Source organism: Neofelis nebulosa, chromosome 11 (genome assembly GCF_028018385.1).
Source record: "Neofelis nebulosa isolate mNeoNeb1 chromosome 11, mNeoNeb1.pri, whole genome shotgun sequence".
Classification (NCBI taxonomy): domain Eukaryota; kingdom Metazoa; phylum Chordata; class Mammalia; order Carnivora; family Felidae; genus Neofelis; species Neofelis nebulosa.
In genome coordinates, this window is record NC_080792.1 from 62,266,308 (window position 1) to 62,287,505 (window position 21,198).

The 21,198-nt window shown below is 39.3% G+C and overlaps 2 protein-coding genes across 8 annotated transcripts in view; one reads left to right on the forward strand and one right to left on the reverse strand.

Moving 5' to 3' along the window:
- Nucleotides 1-9,535, forward strand: part of PRELID3A (PRELI domain containing 3A) — a 45,710-nt gene extending 36,175 nt beyond the window's left edge. The window contains exon 7 of one of the 2 annotated variants that reach the window (XM_058692774.1): nt 8,322-9,535. The gene's annotated coding sequence lies outside the window, so the exon portion shown is untranslated. Of the gene's footprint in view, nt 1-2,910; nt 3,024-8,321 lie in introns of those variants that run through there. The other variant, XM_058692773.1, reaches the window with a different exon arrangement.
- The window catches only part of SPIRE1 (spire type actin nucleation factor 1), a 202,894-nt gene continuing 184,670 nt past the window's right edge, over nt 2,975-21,198 (reverse strand). For 3 of the 6 annotated variants that reach the window (XM_058692763.1, XM_058692762.1, XM_058692761.1), the window contains 7 exons: nt 16,488-16,630; nt 14,044-14,217; nt 9,398-9,535; nt 8,733-8,803; nt 8,168-8,195; nt 7,936-8,072; nt 2,975-6,383 (listed from right to left, as the gene is read on the reverse strand). In XM_058692763.1, coding sequence (XP_058548746.1) covers nt 6,125-6,383; nt 7,936-8,072; nt 8,168-8,195; nt 8,733-8,803; nt 9,398-9,535; nt 14,044-14,217; nt 16,488-16,630 — 950 coding nt within the window. In that variant the 3' untranslated portion in view covers nt 2,975-6,124. Of the gene's footprint in view, nt 6,384-7,935; nt 8,073-8,167; nt 8,196-8,267; nt 8,293-8,732; nt 8,804-9,397; nt 9,536-14,043; nt 14,218-16,487; nt 16,631-21,198 lie in introns of those variants that run through there. The other 3 variants (XM_058692765.1, XM_058692764.1, XM_058692766.1) reach the window with 2 other exon arrangements.

Genomic DNA, 21,198 nt, shown 5'->3' on the forward strand with positions numbered 1-21,198 from the left:
TTTGATCCAGTGTGTTGAGTGCCTCTCCTGGATAAAACTGACCTTAGAGATCACCTCATCTAACACCCTTGCTTTAAATTGTAAGAAAATAAAATCCAGAAATGTTAAGGAACTTTCACCATGTCAGATGGCTGTTCTGCTGTCAGGCCGGAGCACAGTGAAGTTAGAGTCATTTCAAATACTTGAAACCAGGTACCGCTGAAAGAACCTGCTTTGCTGACTACAGACTAGTTTTTTTCCATTATCGGGACGAAAGCTCATCCTGAAAAATCCTTTCCCTAGCAAATCCCATTTTGGAACAGAGTAAGGTCCTGTTCTTACTGAGAAGGAAGTGTGTCTACCATTGGCTACACCTGGAGGAATATTTTAGGCTGTCCTGGGAGTCACATGGAGGCAGGATGCCTGTGTTATGCCCGCAGTGCCAGTCCAAATTTATATTCTGTGAATCTGACTTCTGAAATGACCTTGATACTGTGCTAGGAAGACTCGAGGCTTTTTCTCTCATCATGTTCCCTTTCCTTGGTGGGTAAGCTGGAATCTTCTTAGGCTTCCTTCTCTCTTTGGGATGTCTAAGATCAAAATTTCTTCCTTTTAAAAGTAGAAGTTATTCTGGGTTTTGTTTACGCCGTTGGCCCTACACAGCAGTGGCTACGTTGTTCAGATATACCTGTGTGGAGCCTTGCTGTTCCTTCCATTTCTCCCACATGCTTCCCTACAGCTTTTACACCATGTTTGCTTAGGAACTTGATATTCAGTTTGGCTCTACAGAAATTCTCAATTCATCTTTGGCATTTCCACTAGTCTGAATACTGCTGCTCCTGGGAGGAACTGGGATGTGATGTCCTCTGCTGTGTCACCCTAGGGGAAGGGACTGACAGACGCAAGGGAACGCCAAAGCAAAGAATATATGGGAGGGCAAACTTGAAGTGAGCAAGCTTGCTCAAGGTGGTCCCTCCTTGCCAGCCACACCCAAGGTGAGGGAGTTCCCCACCTTATTTCAGTCCATAGACAATGAGATTCCTTAGTGCAGCTTGTGAGAATGCTCCCAGTGCAGGACCCATGGGGCCAGGGCCTCTGGGCAGCAAAAGAAATCTGAGCACAGAGTTGTGTCGAACATGGCATAAGTTTAAACATCCAGAGGATCTTTAAAAGGAACTTTTGGGGCGCCTGGGTGGCGCAGTCGGTTAAGCGTCCGACTTCAGCCAGGTCACGATCTCGCGGTCCGTGAGTTCGAGCCCCGCGTCAGGCTCTGGGCTGACGGCTCGGAGCCTGGAGCCTGTTTCCGAGTCTGTGTCTCCCTCTCTCTCTGCCCCTCCCCTGTTCATGCTCTGTCTCTCTCTGTCCCAAAAATAAATAAATAAATTAAAAAAAAATAATAAAAAATAAAAGGAACTTTTGATGCCCCACTTTTCAAGAGCCATGTCTTGTCAGTTCTGAAGCTCTTTTATTTACATTGCTTCAATAATGCTGAAGTGGCTTGGGTTTTGCTGCCAGCATCAAAATCCAACAGTAGAAAGAGAATTGCAGATTTTTTTTTTTGCCACAGTTAACATCTATTCTACATACGTAAATTATACATTGGGGTGCCTGGGTGGCTCAACTAAGCGCCTGACTCTTGATTTCTGCTCAGGTCATGATCTAACAGTTGTGAGATTGGGCCCCGAGTTGGGCTCTGGGATGACAGCACAGAGCCTGCCTGGGATTCTCTCTCTCCTTCTCTCTGTGCCCCTCCCCCATGTGCACACACATGTTGTGTGCCCTCAAAATAAACTTAAAAAAAATTAAATACATAAATTATACATCATAGACATTTTAGTGGAATGAGCCAGAATAATAATGCAAATCCAGTCTGCCATGCCATGCATCTGAACATTTAATTAGTGTAGGCAGAGTTTTATATTAAGTAGGTTCTTAGCTCCTAAACTTTTTGGGTGGACAAAAGGAAGTTTCTAGACATGGGCCTTTGGCTAACATGGGGGAAGAAGGAGCATACCCTATATGAACATTATAATGAATCTGTGTGTGTGTGTGTGTGTGTGTGTGTGTACCTGCACATTCTGCAGAGGGACAAGAACTGGAGTCTTTAAACACATCATATGTGCAATCAAGCCCTTTCCTAAAAATAGTTCTCATTACAAAATGCTAGACTATGATGCTTTACAACTATCTTCCTTCACTGGAGCTGAGAAGGGAAAAGACAGATACAGTTATTAAGGGTTACACAAAGCTTTCCTCTTTGTGGTATCCAAGTTTTCTGTATCTCTGGGGTCCAGGAGGTACAACACTAGGAATCTGACTTGGACTGAGAAAGTTTGTGAACACTGGAGAGAGAGCTGGACCCACACAAGTGTTTTGTTACACATACCTCACAGAGAAGCTTCAGTGGAAGATCCTAAAATATGCCTGACAAATAAAAGGATAGTGTGTGTAAATGAGTATCAAACTCAGTATCAGGTAATATTTGAGATATGTAAATATCTTAAATGATGCTCTCTCTTTAGTTAATAAAAATATAACTTCCCTAAGTTCATTGTGGGTTTAATCTTCCTAATTTTCTCCTCAAGCAATTTACATACTACAACAGGAAATTTTCTTATCACAGGACATTTTAGGAATGTATCCCTTGGGGAATTCTATTTAGAAAAAATACAGAAGAGCTTTATCTTTCTATACATAATTTGTCTCCATGTATGTGACTTCTATGACAAAACGTTATACACTATTTACAGAATTTTAATTTCTTGTACTGTTGAGGGTTAAAAAGAAGTCACAGCTTCTTGGTTTCACAGCAGAGTTATGGCAGTGGCTCAATTTTTAAAAAAATTTTTCTAGTGTGGTCCTTGTCAGATTGTATGTCTCAAACCGATCATAACTTGTGGATGATACAGGTGTCTTCCCTTTCTAACCTAGGTGACTTCTGACAGCTAGTTACCGAAAGACATCACCATTTTACAACAGGAACTCAACACAGAAGTTATGATGGAAAGCCATTTTATTTTTCCCTAAACTTATTTAAAATAAAAGACTTGAATGGAAAATGTTTAGTACCGATATGTCACCCTGAATGCCAGCAATACCTTGACTTTTATACACACAGGAAGCCAGGTCAAAGTCCAGTCAGTGTACAGTTTTGCATGAACAAAATTTTCTGCCATTTTGCTTTAGCAAATAGCAACATAATTTAAAACGCCCATGTCTCCTCTGTGGCACCTAAAATCCAGTCCTATATTTATTAATACAGTTAGAAAAATAAAAGCCTTAAAAAATTCATGGTATGAGTTCACGGTGCTAATCACACAGTTTCCTCAAAAGTAAGATCATTTTTAAAACTCCTACATAACAACCTTCTGGTTTAATTTGAAAGGCTTAAGACTTGAAATCTAGTAAGACTGTTAAGTCAATGTACATATCAATTATTTGACTTAATTTTTACTTGCCCTGGGAGAGTTAATTCCCATTGTCCACTGAATGAATGCCTTTCAAATATTAATAAATATATTACACTATTTACAAGCATTCTTAACCACTCTGACATGGGTAGAAAGTTAGGCCGTGGGGAAGGAACCACCTCCCAGCAGGGCAAGCTCGTGAGGTCTGGGACAAAAGGACGGTGCTGGAGGATGCGCCAAGGGCTGCTTCAGTGTGCGTGCGAGCTCTCAGACACACCAGGCTCCTTTTGAGACCAGCTAGCCAATAATTTGTTGTTGCTGGATCAGGTATAAATGCCCAGTGGCCGGAAACCAGGAAAAAAAAGGAACACTGTAATGGTATGTTATTTTAGTAGTTAAGAAGAGGGAGGCAGTCCTAATGTCAGACTAGGCTAAGGATGGTGCAACCATGCTCCACAAGCTGCTGGTGAATCACCCTCGGCAGATTACCTAATTTAGTCGAGGTGATGGGTACATGTCATGGGTAAGGAAAGGGTAAATGTAAGAAATTGTTTTGGCAACAAAAAGTGATGTTAATTCAACATCTGCAAGTTTAACTGTGCCACATGCCCTCTTCTTACACTACTTTCTGCAAACTCTCTCAGGTAGACATACCATCCATTTGACAAACCTCGTTAATGCTGCTGAAGGATTTACATTCTAATGCCCTGGTAAGAGTGATCATGCCTAAATCAGCCCATACAGTATCATAAACCTGAAGAGGTGAAGCCAAACATTGAGAGAGGCTAGATATCTGCCTTGTGAATGTGAACGAAATTCTCATTTGGGGGGCTTAGTTTCTTATGTTTTAGTAACAGCAGTAAACTAGTCATTATTTTAAAAAGCACACTATCGTAGGTCATGTCTGTATATGTATACACATACCGTTCCTTTTCCTGGTAGTCATTTAGAGGTCCAAGCCTGGGGCCCTCAAAGGGCATGGCTTCCACCAAACCTTCTGGGGTACAGAGTCCAAATAGTCCCTTGGAAAATGTTATAAATTAGATTTGCCCAATATAATGTTTAAATCTCTTACACAAGAGTCTTTAAAATAATTTAAACACTTGCAAACTCAAGGGTTCTCTGGTGGCCCACTTTCACATGCAAACACAGACGAACTGTTAACATGCATTATTTTAGTCAATTGGTAAAGTTTATTTCGTTAAGTATAAGTAATTTTAAGCCATTTACTAAATTGTAAATTTCAATCCATTAAAAACTACTACCAGAGCAGTTCTGAGGTATTACTGTTAATCTAATATAGAAATGTTACTCTACTCTGCTGTGGTATGAAATGTGACTGCCATGCCTCTTATGTAATGGTGCTGTTGCAGTGCTGACTACAGGCGTGTCCTATAGCTTTCAGGAAATTATTGCGTATGTGCATTCACTGATTTTCCAAACATCAATGGCAATTTGGTCATTTCTAAGCATACTAAAATAATAAAGTACAGCTCCTGGAATGGGACAAACAAGCAGAGAAATTTCAGGTATATAATGCCATCCTCCAACCTACTTCATCAAAAACCCACCCTACTCACTCCAGTCATTTACAAGGAAAACTTGTGCAAAAAGCATCCAAAAAGCCTATTGGTGGGTTAATTTTCTTGTAATTTTAAAAGAACTAGACAATGTTTTTTCCCTTAAAATTCATTTATAAAAATAAATTAATTTCAGTTTGAGACCTTAGATACCAAATTGTGGCTTAATTTAGTCGTGATGGCTAAGACTATAAAGTTATGAAAAATGTAGCTGAAAACAGAAGAGCTCCAGCTCAGTCCCCGTGGCGCGGCAATAGCTGGCACCCTGTGCGGTCACAACCCTCCCCATAGTTACCCAAAACACACTCAACTTCTTGACAGACTTTTGGCGTTCCTTTCTCCTGAAACTCCCACAAAACTTTAATTCTTAGACCTCTGTTGCAAAACTACAAGTAACCATAATACATTCAAGAAAGGGAATGAAAACCTGTCACCCACTCAGGAGACACTGATCCATTGCACTGGGGCAAACACAGCAGCTTGGAGGAAAACGGTCACCCACTTGGGTGTACGGCTTATCCAGATGTTTTGCACTAGAATGCAGGCGTGAAGTCCCTCGGAGTCTTTATCTCAGAGCAACAATAATTTAAAGTCAGTTTGACAGTATGAACAAATCCTTCCAGGTTTTGTGCCATGAGATGATGAGCAGCCTGGCCCCGACTCCAGGTACCTGGTGTGTGGCGGGGCCTGGTCACTATGTACATTAGATAGGAACACTGTCAGGTGGAAATGCCAATATGACTTACTGCTTAGGACTGTGCTAACATCGATGCCTTTGTGAGGCTGATTTCCCACGTGAGAAGCTTTTTGCCTTAGTCAGGAAATTATCTGAGGAACAGTAAGGAACTGAACTAAGGAAAAAGTTTCTGGCCTCCAAATACACACACACACACACACACACACACACACACACACACAAGCAAGTTTCAAACTATTGTTATCTCTCAGTGCAAAGGAGCAATCGGCTGACCTGTCACATACCATCAATCGATATGAACACAGCATTCAGTCTGTGGAACAACGTGATGCAGCAAAAACCTGATCTAATGCGAATTCAAGCCTATTAACTAAGACCGCGGCAAGGAGACAGTGCAGCTCAGTGTTTCTCCCGTGCTAGTGCCGACTCTGAACACAAAGCAACCGAAAGGCACAGGCTCAGATTTCATTGATAGTCCTCTCTGAAGGGCAATATTCCGAGGGGCCTGGTGAGGACATATAGAAAGACTGTGTTTTCCTTTTTAATCGTGCTCTTTTGTTGGCCAACACCAGGCTGCGCCGGCTCGAACTGATGATTTCCGAAATGAACTTTTTGCAGTCTACGCACACCTCCATAGTACTCCAGTCCTCCATCAACTCTTTGGGAAACTGTAGTTCTTCATCTGATTTGTCCACAGACTTAGATTTTGAGGAGAACCTGGAACAAAACAAAATGTTCTGAATCCAGTATCATTACTCACAGTTCTCTTGTAATACTGAGCAACTAGGTGCAAAAAAGGTAAATTTGCTGCCAAAACATTTTACCGAATGGGTGAGTCACCTCATGTCCTTCCAAAGGAAGAATTTCTAATTGGGGATAAAATTCAAAATATTTTTTTAAAAAAAGAAACCAGGAAACATGCTTTATTAAGAAATAATAATACTGAAAACTCTTAGTGTCCCTTCTAGAATTTTTGGAAAAAAAAGACATTCAGAGTATTCACCTGATTAACATACATGACGTCTAGTGGACTTTAACAACGAAAATGAAACAAAGTACATGTTGCTAACGTCCTCTGGGTGATTCAGAAGGAACTTCAAGTTCTTTCTCCAGTGGCCCTGTGTCAGGGTTGATGAACATTAGTTAACTGTAGATGGTGGGGCAGATTACAGTAAGCTGAGGTAAATATGTCTTACCCTGAAAAGTTATCTAGGGACCAGCTTTCTCAACATTTTTGCGTTTCTCAAATACAGCTTCCCCTCCCCTAATAATTCTCTAATTCTCTACATTTGGATGACTAATTATTTGGATTCCAGAGAGCTGGAGTTCACCAGACCTCATCACAGTAATTGTTCTGGGCAATTTTCTGAAATAACTAGGCATCATCTACTCGTTTACTACTTTAGTTAAACCAAACAGGAACCTAGGTGTGGAGTATGTACAGAAAGGAACAACAACGTGTCCCGTTGCCTTGAGCTCACAGGTGATGATCCACAGTTGGAGGCCGCCACAGAGCAGCAGTGTCTCAGGGCAGAGTGGGCAGCACAGGGGCAGCAGTGCCGGGCACAAGTTACCTGCTGGGCTCACAGCTTCCTTGCCTTGCCGCCCACATCTGTGGTGTGCAGGAGTGGGGCTGCCCAGCGCTCAGCACCAGTGCCCCTCCCTGATGGGGGGCAGCTGGTGCATAAAACCCCAACCTTTTTGGCCTGTGAGTGTGTGAGTACGTGAGCCGAGCTGGCCTGATCTCCATCCTTTCTCAAGGACCAACACTAACCTTACCCTGCATTAAACACAAAGGGACTGATATTCAGGTTTTTTTTTTAATTGCCATAAAGCTCTTGGCATAAAGCTTTATTTCTGCCTTATTTACAATAGGAAGATAAACCAAAGTTCTTGCAGACCATTGGAAACCAAGATCTAAACAGATTTGCTTTCAAAACTAAGGAGGAAAGAAAGACAACTTCAGGTGCAGGTTTTCAACTGCACTGAAAACAAGGTCAGTTTTAAAGATGACTTTTAGAGAACACACAAAAGTAATTATCTCTAAAATAGAAAAAAAATGATGACATTCAAGTACGCTTCAAGTAGCTAGCTATTATCCCTTGACAAGTTACCTTTGGGAAATTTTGAAGATTTGTGCGCAAGTCAAGACTATATTAAAAACCAACCACCCAACCTAAAGCACCCTGAGCCCAAACCCTACTTTGTCACTGGTTCTCAAAAGGAACGTTCTTCCTTTACAGAGTAAAGTCTCAGGTGTCTTACTCACCTGGCAATGCTCCGGAGTGGCCGATGGTGGCCAGTGGGGGGTTTATCTGGCCTCATGCAACTTTCCCCTCTTTGCAAGGTAGAAGGTCCCAATGAAAAGATGGGAAGAGTGGAGTATGGTTTAGAGGGCAGCCGCATCTATTATCCCAAATGAAACCAGAGTGAGCAGTACTGTTAAAGAGGTGGACTCCTTAAAATTAACACAAGTTATAATTTTGCCAAGCTTAGCTTACCTTTTTGCAACACTGTGAACACACGGGCCTGTACACAAAATCAGAAGTGTTACTCAGCATTGATGTGATGAGACCGGAGAGTCAGAGAAGTCAATGGCTGTGCGGTTGTGAATTTCTATAACAAACTGCAAAAACTCTCTGGTTCTTCCACCAGAATGTAACGGACTGATACAACCGTGGATGGCCAAGGAGACAATCTGTGAAACTGAACTCCTACACTGTTTCCTGGAAAAGGATCAACTCTCATCTGTCTGGGATTTTCTTACTTGTCTATCTAGGGAAGGATCACGTGACAATCACATCTACTTTTTGTGTTTAAACAAGACATATGATTATTAGGATCACCTTAGTTATGTAAAAGAAGTACATGCGGAGAAACATTTTCCAGCTATAACACTAAGTAACTGTTTGCTCTACTCTTTGAAGAAATCAGTATTACTAACCCACAAGCACAATACGATGTGATAACAAACTGGGGTAATTTCTAATACTGTTCCTGTGTGGAAAAATGACTAAACAGTGAAAGTAAGTAGTATTTATTTACATCAATTACAAAAAACCTTACCTCTTACAGAACTGACAGGTATAAGACCAGGTGAAGAAGGAAAATCTCCTGGTTCGGCAACAAAAGCAGAGCTAAAAATACAAATTTAAAGGGAGAGAAGAGCATTGCCAACAGTTAATTTCCTAATTTACATGTCTAAATATACTTTTACATATTAGGGACCTTTAGCAGACAGAAGGAAAAAGAGAATTCAGAAACCCTGTTTTCAAGTTTGGCTCTGTAAGAATTATAATTTGGCTATTTACTTATAATTCCACTTTTAAAAGGTAATAAAAGGCTATAGCTCTCAGAGGCTCATCATCATGGAATCAATCTGAAGAAGGTTCTGAAACAGTCTCTTCCATTTTTCAGATGTATTTTCTTTATAAATCATTTAAAAGTATAACAACTAAATGCAGACATGGTTTTATGAAGGCATGCCACTATTTATTATGGTTGTTTTAAGTTTTCCAAAGTTTTTGATTTCTCAGAGAGAAACAAAAATACTCTCTTTTGTAAGCAAAGCAGAATAGGAACTGTGTAGTACAGAGTAAGCCTCTTACCTCCTGAAATCCCCTAAAAGTCCTGTGCCATCTGGCTGCCAGCAGACCACTCCCTCAGGAGACCAGGCCTGGGACTCACCATTCCTCTAACCCTACTTATCAACCAACTTTAAACAGCTCTACCTTTCCTTTTTTCAGGGCGGTGTAGACATCTTTATACTGTTGGTATTTTTCCAGCTCTGCCTTCACCAGGACCTGACGAATATGCATCACTTCCTCCACAGTAAGAGCTAGGCATTCCACTGGATAGCAGAATTCCTCCTGAAATTCAAAATTCCACATGAATAAGAAACTCCCACCCCACTTTTCTGGCACTGCACAGTTTCCCTTCAGATCAGACACCTGGTTAGTAGCTCCAGAGAAGAAAAGAGGTTTCCCAATGAACACTGGAACAGAGCTGGCTCACTCTGGGGACCACATAATTTCTAATTACACTAAGACAACAGATGGCAGAAAACTTCTGGGGACCATGTCAAACATTATAACCTATAGAAATTTCCAGGAAAGGAAAGTTCCTCACATTTGAGTACATATTTTGCCTCAAGTTTCTATTTCATTAAGCAGAGCTATGTATCTGTGTAATGAAATCTTGAAAGAACATTTTCTTGTTCTAAAACAAATTGACATCTGTTTTCTCCTACAATTCTGCAAAGACATTGCTTCCTGTTATTTGCATACTATATGCTAATACTTAAATAACAAATCTACAACATTGGTACTATTTAGAAAACTGGTTTGTGGTACCCAGAATAGCCAAAAGGAGGTGGTTAGTAATTTATACTGAGAAGCATTATTTAGTGGTAAGTTACATCAGCACATTGAGAAAAATCCTAATGGTATGAGCAGAACTGTAACATGTAACTACTGGTGCAGTTTCCAGCCAAAAAGCAACCTCTACAGGCTGCACCACTGTTCTCTAGATTTCTGTTATTACTTTTAAACAACTGCTGAATGTACAATCAGCACTGGAAAGATGTGGAGAAAATCTTAAGAATTTCACAATAAATATTTATGCCGGCTGTCTTATGGTAATGGCTTCCCTAAAAACAGCTGAGGAAGATGTTGATGTAACTGATCCCACTGAATAAAGAGCCTCACCCCCATCTGCTCCCCATCCGGCCCCGTGTTTGATTGGTGGATCTAATAGAAAGACAGAACGGTCTTGTGCATTCTCACCCTGCCAGGCTTCACAGGGGCCATTGTGGTGTAGGGACACTGAGACTTAATGTTCTCAGTGCAAACACATTATAATTCGCTCCCACACACACACAATAGCATTGCTCACAGGCATTCTGGAATCCAACAAGCCAAATGAGAAAGCACATGACTCTGAATGCAGTCAGTTTATGGAGTTTTAACATTCAGTTCTGTCTTTCAATCAGAAAAAACAAAAACAAATCTAGGTTGCAAACTTGATAAACATTAGCATTTACTAAAAAAAAAGTAGTTTGAAGAACTGCTTCTTACTAACAATCAATACAAAATCATGTCTGGTCAGGCTAACTTTAAATTTGCTTAACAATGTTTTGGAAAAAAATCCTGCAATTGAATTTTTAAGAGGAATGTTTAAGAGGATACTAAGCTGTATCCAGAGAGTGGGAAGGTAGTCTGTTCAGGAAGACTGTATCATTTGCTAGTCTAAAATATTTTTTAAAAAATCACAATCACATAATTTTCTCTTTCGATGGGAAAAGTTTTCAAACATAACAGGATTAAATTGGTGTCCAATATCCACTCAGTTTTCTTCCACCCTGAGAAAACAGCTTAGTGTCAAGTAGGAACAATGCACTGCCTGTGTGAAGGTTAGGCCACTACAATTCTGCAGGAGATAGGTATTGTCGGCTGCACATGTCTGAATGATGGCTTTTCTCAGCTTTTAACATATTTCATAAGAAGTTTCCTATGGTCTTTTTTATTCATTTGCTGAGTATGATTTTTGTGCATTTTCTGATAGTTAACCATGTGACAAAATTGCTGAGGTGGAACAAAATAATGTATGAATCTAGTAACTAATCAGAGAATCAATACCTGAGATTTGCTGCTATGGGAAGATGGCAAATAGTGCCAATTTAATTAACTTAACAACTGGGATGCCTGGGATGGTAAACATTTCCGGTAGATGGGAATCCTTTTTATTTGCAGGGAGATCCTAACACACATAATAGACCTGACAGGCTCTACTTCCCTCTTCCCAGTCTTAAATCACAAAAGGGCTTAGTCAAGCATACTTTCAACTTACTGCTTTGAACCATATGCAAATCCAGTACTTCGTAAGACATAATAAGAAACTGTATTTTGTGGGTGTTCTTGTTCTTTCTCTAACTTTCAGGCAGATTACTGTTTAGTAAAATAATTTCCATCAGGTCAAATGCTAATGTTTTAATTCTGGTGCTTTCCCAAGGACAACAAAACTTTAATGCAACATGAAAGAAAATAATAAACAGTTACTAGAATAGTTTTCATTATTTTTTTTCAATTGGCAAAAAAATTAAACATCCCCAATGCCAAATTAAGCCTTAACTTTAACAGATCTTGCGGAGATATTAAAGCTCCAAAATGTGAGGAGCATTTGGGGCTTTAACAGTGAGTGAGAGCCCTCGGTCATTCCTCCACATGCCCAGAGCTCATTGTCACAGCCAGACATGGGACTCTAAAATCCTCTTGCTTCTCTGTGCCTCAATCTCACTCCTAAATTTAGGAAAGGGAAGCTAAATCTGAAAGAGTTTTAATAAAGATTACAATATGCTATAGGGGGAGATGAGCCTTTAGAACTTACTTTTGATGTATGTCACTAAAATGGCTGAGTTTGTGTTGAATATTCTGGTTACATTTACCATCCAGAAGGGTCAGAGTTAGGGAGCACAGAAATTAGAGAACATAATGTATACTCTGGTTACTGAGCCACAGAAAGAATGGGAATAGTTATATTTTATATAGTATTCTTAATTAGCAAAAACTTTGTAAGTAGCAGATATTTGAAAATTATCCAAAATGACCATTGCTGTTTTGAGTTTTTTAATAAATCAAAGGCAGATTTAAATTAAAATAGCACCTATTAAGTTCAATTACTCTTCTCTTTTTTCAGGTTCAATTTTAAAAGTCAAAGTGAACTGTTTGCCCACAGTAATATGTAGACTTAGTATACAGATATCTCTGTCTGGGGAGTATTGAAAATAAAAATAAAAATGTCAAACAAAAATAATATAAAAACAGGGAGGGGGACAAAACAGAAGAGACTCATAAATATGGAGAACAAACTGAGGGTTATGGGAGAGGTTGTGGGAAGGGGGATGGGCTAAATGGGTACGGGGCACTAAAGAATCTACTCCTGAAATCATTGTTGCACTATATGCTAACTAATTTGGATGTGAATTAAAAAAAAAAAAAAATAAAACAAATTAAAAAAATGTATAAAAATGTCAGCAGATCTCCAGTAATAGCAGCAGTAAGAGTGACAGGAATTAAAATGCCATCCGTGCACCTGACCATGTACTGCCCAAAGGGCCAAGATCTAAAATGGGAAAAAGAATAGAGATCTAGCCTCTATTTCATGACAAATAAGAAGAGAAAGGAATTTGTTGTATTTCATTTACATTCAGAGTCTCTTTTCCAAACCAAAATGAGTAATAAAGAATAACAAAGAAACCAGCTGCTGGTTCATTTGTCAAGGATATGTTTAGTAAATAAAGGACCTCACAGAGCCAGGACCCTATACGAAGCAGAACAGACCAGGCAGCTGCGAACACTAGTCAGCAGCACATGCTACTCTGGGGGGCAGGGGAAGCTTGGGCCTAGTTTGAGGGCTTTTTATTTCACTGGAGTTTGGAAAGTATTGGATTTTCTTTAAAAAATAATTCTGTATGAAAACCTAAAAAACAATAATAAAATGCATCCTTATTTAAAATATTTAAGGGGCGCCTGGGTGGCGCAGTCGGTTAAGCGTCCGACTTCAGCCAGGTCACGATCTCACGGTCCGTGAGTTCGAGCCCTGCGTCAGGCTCTGGGCTGATGGCTCAGAGCCTGGAGCCTGTTTCCGATTCTGTGTCTCCCTCTCTCTCTGCCCCTCCCCCATTCATGCTCTGTCTCTCTCTGTCCCAAAAATAAATAAAAAACGTTGAAAAAAAAAATTAAAAAAAAAAATTTAAAATAACCGCATCAATAAAAGGAAAACTTAAAACTTCTAGGAGAAGTGGGTTGTCCTAAACACCATGCCACACTCTGACAAACACAATGCAGCTGTACGAATGGTGTGGGGAAGAAGGTTCTTGGAGCCCAGGGCAGGCATGGGCTACAGGTGCACAGCCCCTCTCAGCTCATGGCGGGGTGTGTGGGAAACAAGAAATGACATGGTTCCATGGGTTGTGGGGGAGTCCCCTGTGGCTATATGGCCTGGCAGGCGGTTGCTCTGCCAGCTGAATGAGGGAGCAAATGCCGATCCGATGGCGGGAAGACCCTGGGAGGCAAGCACCCACAGGCTATCTGAGTGCCCCTGCACATGGAGAGGAGACGGCATTCTTCCTGCCGTATAACTGGGTCACTCACAGGTCCCTCTAATCCGATGCTGCATTTTGAGTTTGTTGTCCTTTCAAGGTCATTTTCCTCTCAACTGAGATCATGGTGTAATCTATGCATCCTACAAAAGACTGGAATCAACGATCAGAAGCAAAGTGCCCATCTAAGCTGTTAATTGTTCAGAGTGCAGTAGCTGAGGTATCACTGTCAAAGAGATAGAGTAAAATAATCCCCAGAACCAGCAGAAAGAGGCCAACCTTCGAGGATTTCCACCTGCTGGTAAAAGCTCTCTCACATAGATAATACATAGCCCCTGCTACCCCAAACATGGCTGCTTCAAAAGGATGAGAGCTGAGCAGAGAAGCTGTTTGTATGGTAGAAAAAAGTGGTCGGAAAGGCGTCCTTGGCCATACACTGGTTATCCTAGGAACCTGAACAACAGATAAGGGAAAAAGAAAATGGCAGGGGGAAAGAAAAGGAGAAAATAATGCTGAACATGAGTGACCTAAAAATAGTGGTTACAGAGCATGAAAGAAAAACAAAACAAAACAAAAACACCACGGAGGATGTTAACAGTAGATTCCACATGTGTGTGTCCACACCAACGTCTGCTTCCATATGTGCAAATTAGTAATCATACCATGAAGTCATTCCTAGGGAATCTCAGAATTCACAAACCAGAGACTTAAGATGTTTCTAACTTAGTGGCCCCCTGAACAGGGCTCACCAGGAGGCAGGACAGAGGCAACCACCTCTGGGGGCAGTGGGGAGCATGCAGCACACTGGGGAAGGTACTGAAAGACAAGTCTCCTTTTACTTAGATGGGCCATCGTCCTCAATCATTTGACCAAGTGATGAAAAAAAAATTACATTTTAAACATCCTAAGAAAACAGACGGAGATACAATAAAAACAAAAATGAATACCAACAAAGACATTTCTGCCATTTTCAGTGTAAGGATTATAAATACAAAAGGATTCCTTGTTTTAATATAGCTAAAGTTTAAATTAATGGTCATACTTTTAAAGTACTTACCAAGCTAGACAGCACTACCACAAGACAAGTGTGATTATGGATTTCTCAAGATAAGCTATTAATGAGACCAGTCACTACTCTGACTGGAGGTTACTTTGTCTCAGCTGGCACCCAGAGGCCCTTCCCGTGAGCTGTGGTTCCCTATAGAACCTGAGCCATCCAGTGCTGACCGAAGTGCTTTCCCACTGCCTTTCACTGAGACTCTTCTCTGTGACTGCAGATAAATTTTGTTGCTCTCCTTGTCCATAAAAAACAACTCACAGCCTGACCTACCACACACTAAGAGTCCCCCTTTGTCAGGAAATACACTTCTGGGTCCTTGATTTGGGCTGATGGTCTTTCTTCTATTAATTCTATGGTATTTCTTCTATTCCATTCAAAATTTCTCTTACTAGCTGAAATTCCTTTTAACTGATCTGATAGTTCTTCCACAGTGATAATTTTAAAATTTAACACCAACAATGGCGTCATATGATCACAAGGCCAGGTACACAGCTGAATGATAAACTGGCTTCTAAGAGAAAAGTTGGCTGAAGAGAAGAACCTCTTGATTATTGGACTCGCGATCTCTTATATACATTTAAGTTGTTCACATAAACAAAAGTCTTTGGACTTTAAAGTTTCAACCTGTCTGGTTAAGAGTTCTGTTTTTCTGCTGATAAACTACTGGTGAGGCTATACTTAATCAATGTTTCAGTGATTATTTAGGAGTTAGAGAAATTCTATCAAGAACTGACACACAATCATTAGTTCCTTAATTGAACTTTTTAGGAACAGAGATGACTGATCAAATTTCAGTGCTTGAAAGCTCTGTTCAAACTTGGTATCTTCATAAGAACCATACTATCTTCTTCTACTTTGAGGGAGGGAAATCAGTTATTGCTTTATTTGAACCCTTGATAATTCAAGACAGCCTAAAAATATGGACTGAAATATAGACAAGGCATATTCCAGTGTTTTTTATTCATGAATTTCTGAGAAAACATTAGATATTAGGTTGCTGGTAGAATTACTGATTGAAGCCTTCATCTCACCTGCAAATATTTCTTAAGTCAAGTGGACTACAAAAAAATCTTTGCAGACCTCTTTTAGTTAGAGGGTCTGTTACTTCTTTCTGGCAGTGCCCTACGTATTACTTCCATTGTCCTGGGAATCAAAGCCACTACACCAACCTAGAAGTCTCAGGAAAATAGCAAAATCATCATCCAGTGCAAATAGCAGCTTTGGTTCCAAGATCATAAAACATACTTGAAAACAATGTACAATGGCTTGTAATGGATCAAAATTCTCCCCTTATACTTCTGCCTCAATAAAATAGTGTACTTTAGTCAGACTTTGCTAACTTTTTGATGAATTTTAACAATTTTTAAGTGGACTAATTCCCTTTGAAAAGAAGAAGGCATTTCTTTACTAATAATACATGCTTTCAACCATTGATAACTCTTCTGGGGAAAAAAAACTACTTTAAATGAACAAGGAATGGTCAAATTTCATTTAGGTTACTGTCAGAATTGGTTTTCTTTAGATATTAAAACAAATAAAGCTATTTAAAGATCATTTTTAAAATTTGGAAGATTTTTTTCTCCTAATCGTTGTCTTAAGAAAGCTAATTATTCCAGGTCTCTAACTGATCCTTAAGTTACTACGCAGTTTTCCAGTTACTTACAAGAGATCGGGAGCTCTGCTTGGAGGGTGGCAAAAACTGTCTTACATTAGTGGGTGTTTCCTTTTCAATGGAATGTCGTCTCTGGGGTGGCTGCCGTCTCTCTGGCTGGGGTGTTGATGATATGGGCAAGAATTTCGGAGGCTCTAAAGAAATGAAATTAACCAAACTGAAATAAACTTTCTTACAAGTAACAAGTCTTAGATTTTCAATTTCTGACAGAACACCCTTTGTCATTTGACACAAACATTGCATTCAAAGATGAAATATTTGTTAGAGGGTTTTAGTAAGATTAGAAGTTCTTATGGGGATACTATGAGGACTGTTATAGAAAAATCTTTGCAAGATGAACTTTCCTACAGATATAGAAAGAAAAAAGAAAAATATTTGTATTTTTAATATTCATTCAAATATATCATAAAAGCACAATTATAGTCTCAGATTTGTACATACAAATGCCTTCACATTATATACAACAAAATTTTACAGTCTCAGGCATGTAAAATACGTAAAAACATGTATTCTCTGTGTGTCCAAAAAAGGCTACCACATCATACCAAAATTCTCAAGTGTACTGACATTTTATATTCTTCTTTTTAAAGATAAAATATAAAAACTCTTCCTTTTAAAATATTTATCAAGACATTCTGTCCTTAGATTTAAATCAAGCTCTATTTAAACTTGAAAAAATAAATTCCAGTTTTGATAATATTGTGCCACTGCTCTCCTTCATCTAGTAATATTTTGGGACAGAGTTTAAAAGGAGAAGGTTTGAGGGGTGCCTTGGTATGTAGAGCACACAACTCTTGATCTCGGGGTTGTGAGCTCGGGCCCCATGTTGGGTGTAAAGATTACTTAAAAAATAAAATTTTCTAAAAAAAAAAGTTTACAAAAGGAGAATATTTTATGGTTTGAATGGTTCTGGATTTACATTCTGAAAACATAAGGAGAACATTAGAAATAAATTATATTGCTTAAAGTTTTATTTAATACTTCCTCCTACTCTCTCTGAAAAGTAAGCCTGCTTCATTCAATGTAGCAGGTGAGGAAAGTGAAAGTCAACACCAAGTTAAATGTGATCCATCTATTTGGACTACCCCACCAACAGAAATCTCTAAATAAAAATAACACGATTTCCATAATCAAGAAAGATACAGAAATCCATTATGTGATTTAATTGAATCTCTATAATATTTAATGGGCCTGGACAAACACCAAGTATAGATAATGACCAAGGTCAGCTCCTACTATTCTTGATACAATCTAAGTAAATCAAAATACTCATTAAAGAATTTTAATCACTAAAAACTCCACATGTACAGGAAATCAGTAAGTTGTTTTTTTAAATTGCAGTAAAACATACATAAATTATATTTAGTGTGTCTTAACTATTTTTAACTGCACAGTTCAGTGGTATTAAATATTCACACTGTTGTGCAACCGTTCTCTTCCATCTTGTGACGGTTAAGACCATAACTCTTCATCTTGTAAACTGAAACTCTACAACTTCCTATTCTCCACTACCTACAGCCCCTCACAACTACCATCCTACTTTCTATCTCTATGATTTTGACCGCTCTAAAAATCTCATATAAATGGAATTATACAGTATTTGCCTTTTTTGGAATTCCTTTTTTCCCTTAGCAAAACGTCCTAAAAGTTTGTCAGTATTGTAGCCTATTGCAGAATTTCCCCCATTTTTAAAAATGTTTTATTTATTTTTGAGAGAGAGCGAGCAAGCAAGCATCTGAGTGGGGGAGGGGCTGAGAGAGAGAGGGAGACACACAATTTGAAGCAGGCTCCAAGTTCTGAGCTGTCAGCACAGAGTCCAATGCAGGGCTCAAACTCACAAACCGCGAGATCATGACCTGAGCTGAAGTCGGACATTTAACTGACTGAGCCACCCAGGTGCCCCAGAATTTTCCTTAATTTTAAGTCTGAGTAATATTTCATTGTGTGGATATTCCACATTTTGCCTAGCCATTCATCCACTGACGGACAATGGGGTTGCTTTCACATTTTAGCTATTGTGAATACTGCTATGAATATGGATGTACAAATATCTCTTTGAGATTCTGCTTTCAATTTTTTTTTTTTCTGTTTCGATTCTTTTGCTTATATAGTCAGAAGCAGAATTGCTGGATCATATGTAATTCTATTTTTAAGTTTCTGAGGAGTCACCATACTGTTTTCCACAACACCTGTACCATTTCACATTCCCAACAGTGCACATGGTTCCAATTTCTCTACATTCTTGCCAACACTTGTCTTCTGGTTTTTGTTTTGATAGCAGCCATTTTAATGGGTGGGAGGTGGCATTTCACTATAGTTTTGATTTGTATTTCCCTAATGATTAGTGATGCTGAGAATCTTTTCATGCACTTGTTGGTCATTAGTGTATCTTCTTCGGAGAAATGTCCATTTGAGTCCTTTGCCTATTTTTTAATTAGGTTCTCTTTTCTGTTGTTGAGTTTCAAGACTTTCTCTATATATTCTGAATATTAATCCTTTATTAGAGATATGATCTGCAAATATTTTCTCCTATCCTGCATGCTCCCCTTTTATTTCATTGATAATGTCTTTTTATGCATAAAAGTTTTTTAATTTTCATAAATTCCAGTTTCTCTATTTTTACAAATAGACAATTTTTTGTCTATCCTTGGGGTCATAGCCAAGAAACCATTGCCAAATCCAATGTCATGAAGTTTTTGTCCTATGTTTTCTTCTAAGAGTTTTATTATTTTAGGTCTTACATTTAGGTTCTTAATCCATTTTGAGTTAATTTTTGTATATGGTGTTAGGTGAGGGTATAACTTCCTTTTTGCATGTGGATATACAGTTCTCCCAGGACCATTTGCTGAAAGACTTCCCATTGAATTGTCTTGGCACACTTGTCAAAAATCTTTTGACCATATAGGTGAGGCTTTATTCTGGGCTCTCTATTCTATTTTGTTGATTTATATGTCTGTCTTTATGCTAATACCTCATTGCGTTGATTACTATAGTTTGTAGTAAGTTTTTTTTTCTTCAATATATGAAATTTATTGTCAAATTGGTTTCCATACAACACCCAGCGCTCATCCCAAAAGGTGCCCTCCTCAATACCCATCACCCACCCTCCCCTCCCTCCCACCCCCCATCAACCCTCAGTTTGTTCTCAGTTTTTAACAGTCTCCTATGCTTTGGCTCTCTCCCACTCTAACCTCTTTTTTTTTTTTTTTCCTTCCCCTCTCCCACGGGTTTCTGTTAAGTTTCTCAGGATCCACATAAGAGTGAAACCATATGGTATCTGTCTTTCTCTGTATGGCTTATTTCACTTAGCATCACACTCTCCAGTTCCATCCACGTTGCTACAAAAGGCCAGATTTCATTCTTTCTCATTGCCATGTAGTACTCCATTGTGTATATAAACCACAATTTCTTTATCGATTCATCAGTTGATGGACATTTAGGCTCTTTCCATAATTTGGCTATTGTTGAGAGTGCTGCTATAAACATTGGGGTACAAGTGCCCTTATGCATCAGTACTCCTGTATCCCTTGGGTAAATTCCTAGCAGTGCTACTGCTGGGTCATAGGGTAGGTCTATTTTTAATTTTTTGAGGAACCTCCACACTGTTTTCCAGAGTGGCTGCACCAATTTGCATTCCCACCAACAGTGCAAGAGGGTTCCCGTTTCTCCACATCCTCTCCAGCATCTATAGTCTCCTGATTTGTTCATTTTGGCCACTCTGACTGATGTGAGGTGATATCTGAGTGTGGTTTTGATTTGTATTTCCCTCATGAGGAGTGACGTTGAGCATCTTTTCATGTGCCTGTTGGCCATCCGGATGTCTTCTTTAGAGAAGTGTCTATTCATGTTTTCTGCCCATTTCTTCACTGGGTTATTTGTTTTTCGAGTGTGGAGTTTGGTGAGCTCTTTATAGATTTTGGGTACTAGCCCTTTGTCCGATATGTCATTTGCAAATATCTTTTCCCATTCCGTTGGTTGCCTTTTAGTTTTGTTGGTTGTTTCCTTTGCTGTGCAGAAGCTTTTTATCTTCATAAGGTCCCAGTAATTCATTTTTGCTTTTAATTCCCTTGCCTTTGGGGATGTGTCAAGTAAGAAATTGCTACGGCTGAGGTCAGAGAGGTCTTCTCCTGCTTTCTCCTCTAGGGTTTTGATGGTTTCCTGTCTCACATTCAGGTCCTTTATCCATTTTGAGTTTGTTTTTGTGATGGTGTGAGAAAGTGGTCTAGTTTCAATCTTCTGCATGTGGCTGTCCAGTTCCCCCAGCACCATTTGTTAAAGAGACTGTCTTTTTTCCATTGGATGACCTTTCCTGCTTTGTCAAAGATTAGTTGGCCATACGTTTGTGGGTCTAGTTCTGGGGTTTCTATTCTATTCCATTGGTCTATGTGTCTGTTTTTGTGCCAATACCATGCTGTCTTGATGATGACAGCTTTGTAGTAGAGGCTAAAGTCTGGGATTGTGATGCCTCCTGCTTTGGTCTTCTTCAAAATTACTTTGGCTATTCGGGGCCTTTTGTGGTTCCATATGAATTTTAGGATTGCTTGTTCTAGTTTCGAGAAGAATGCTGGTGCAATTTTGATTGGGATTGCACTGAATGTGTAGATAGCTTTGGGTAGTATTGACATTTTGACAATATTTATTCTTCCAATCCATGAGCATGGAATGTTTTTCCATTTCTTTATATCTTCTTCAATTTCCTTCA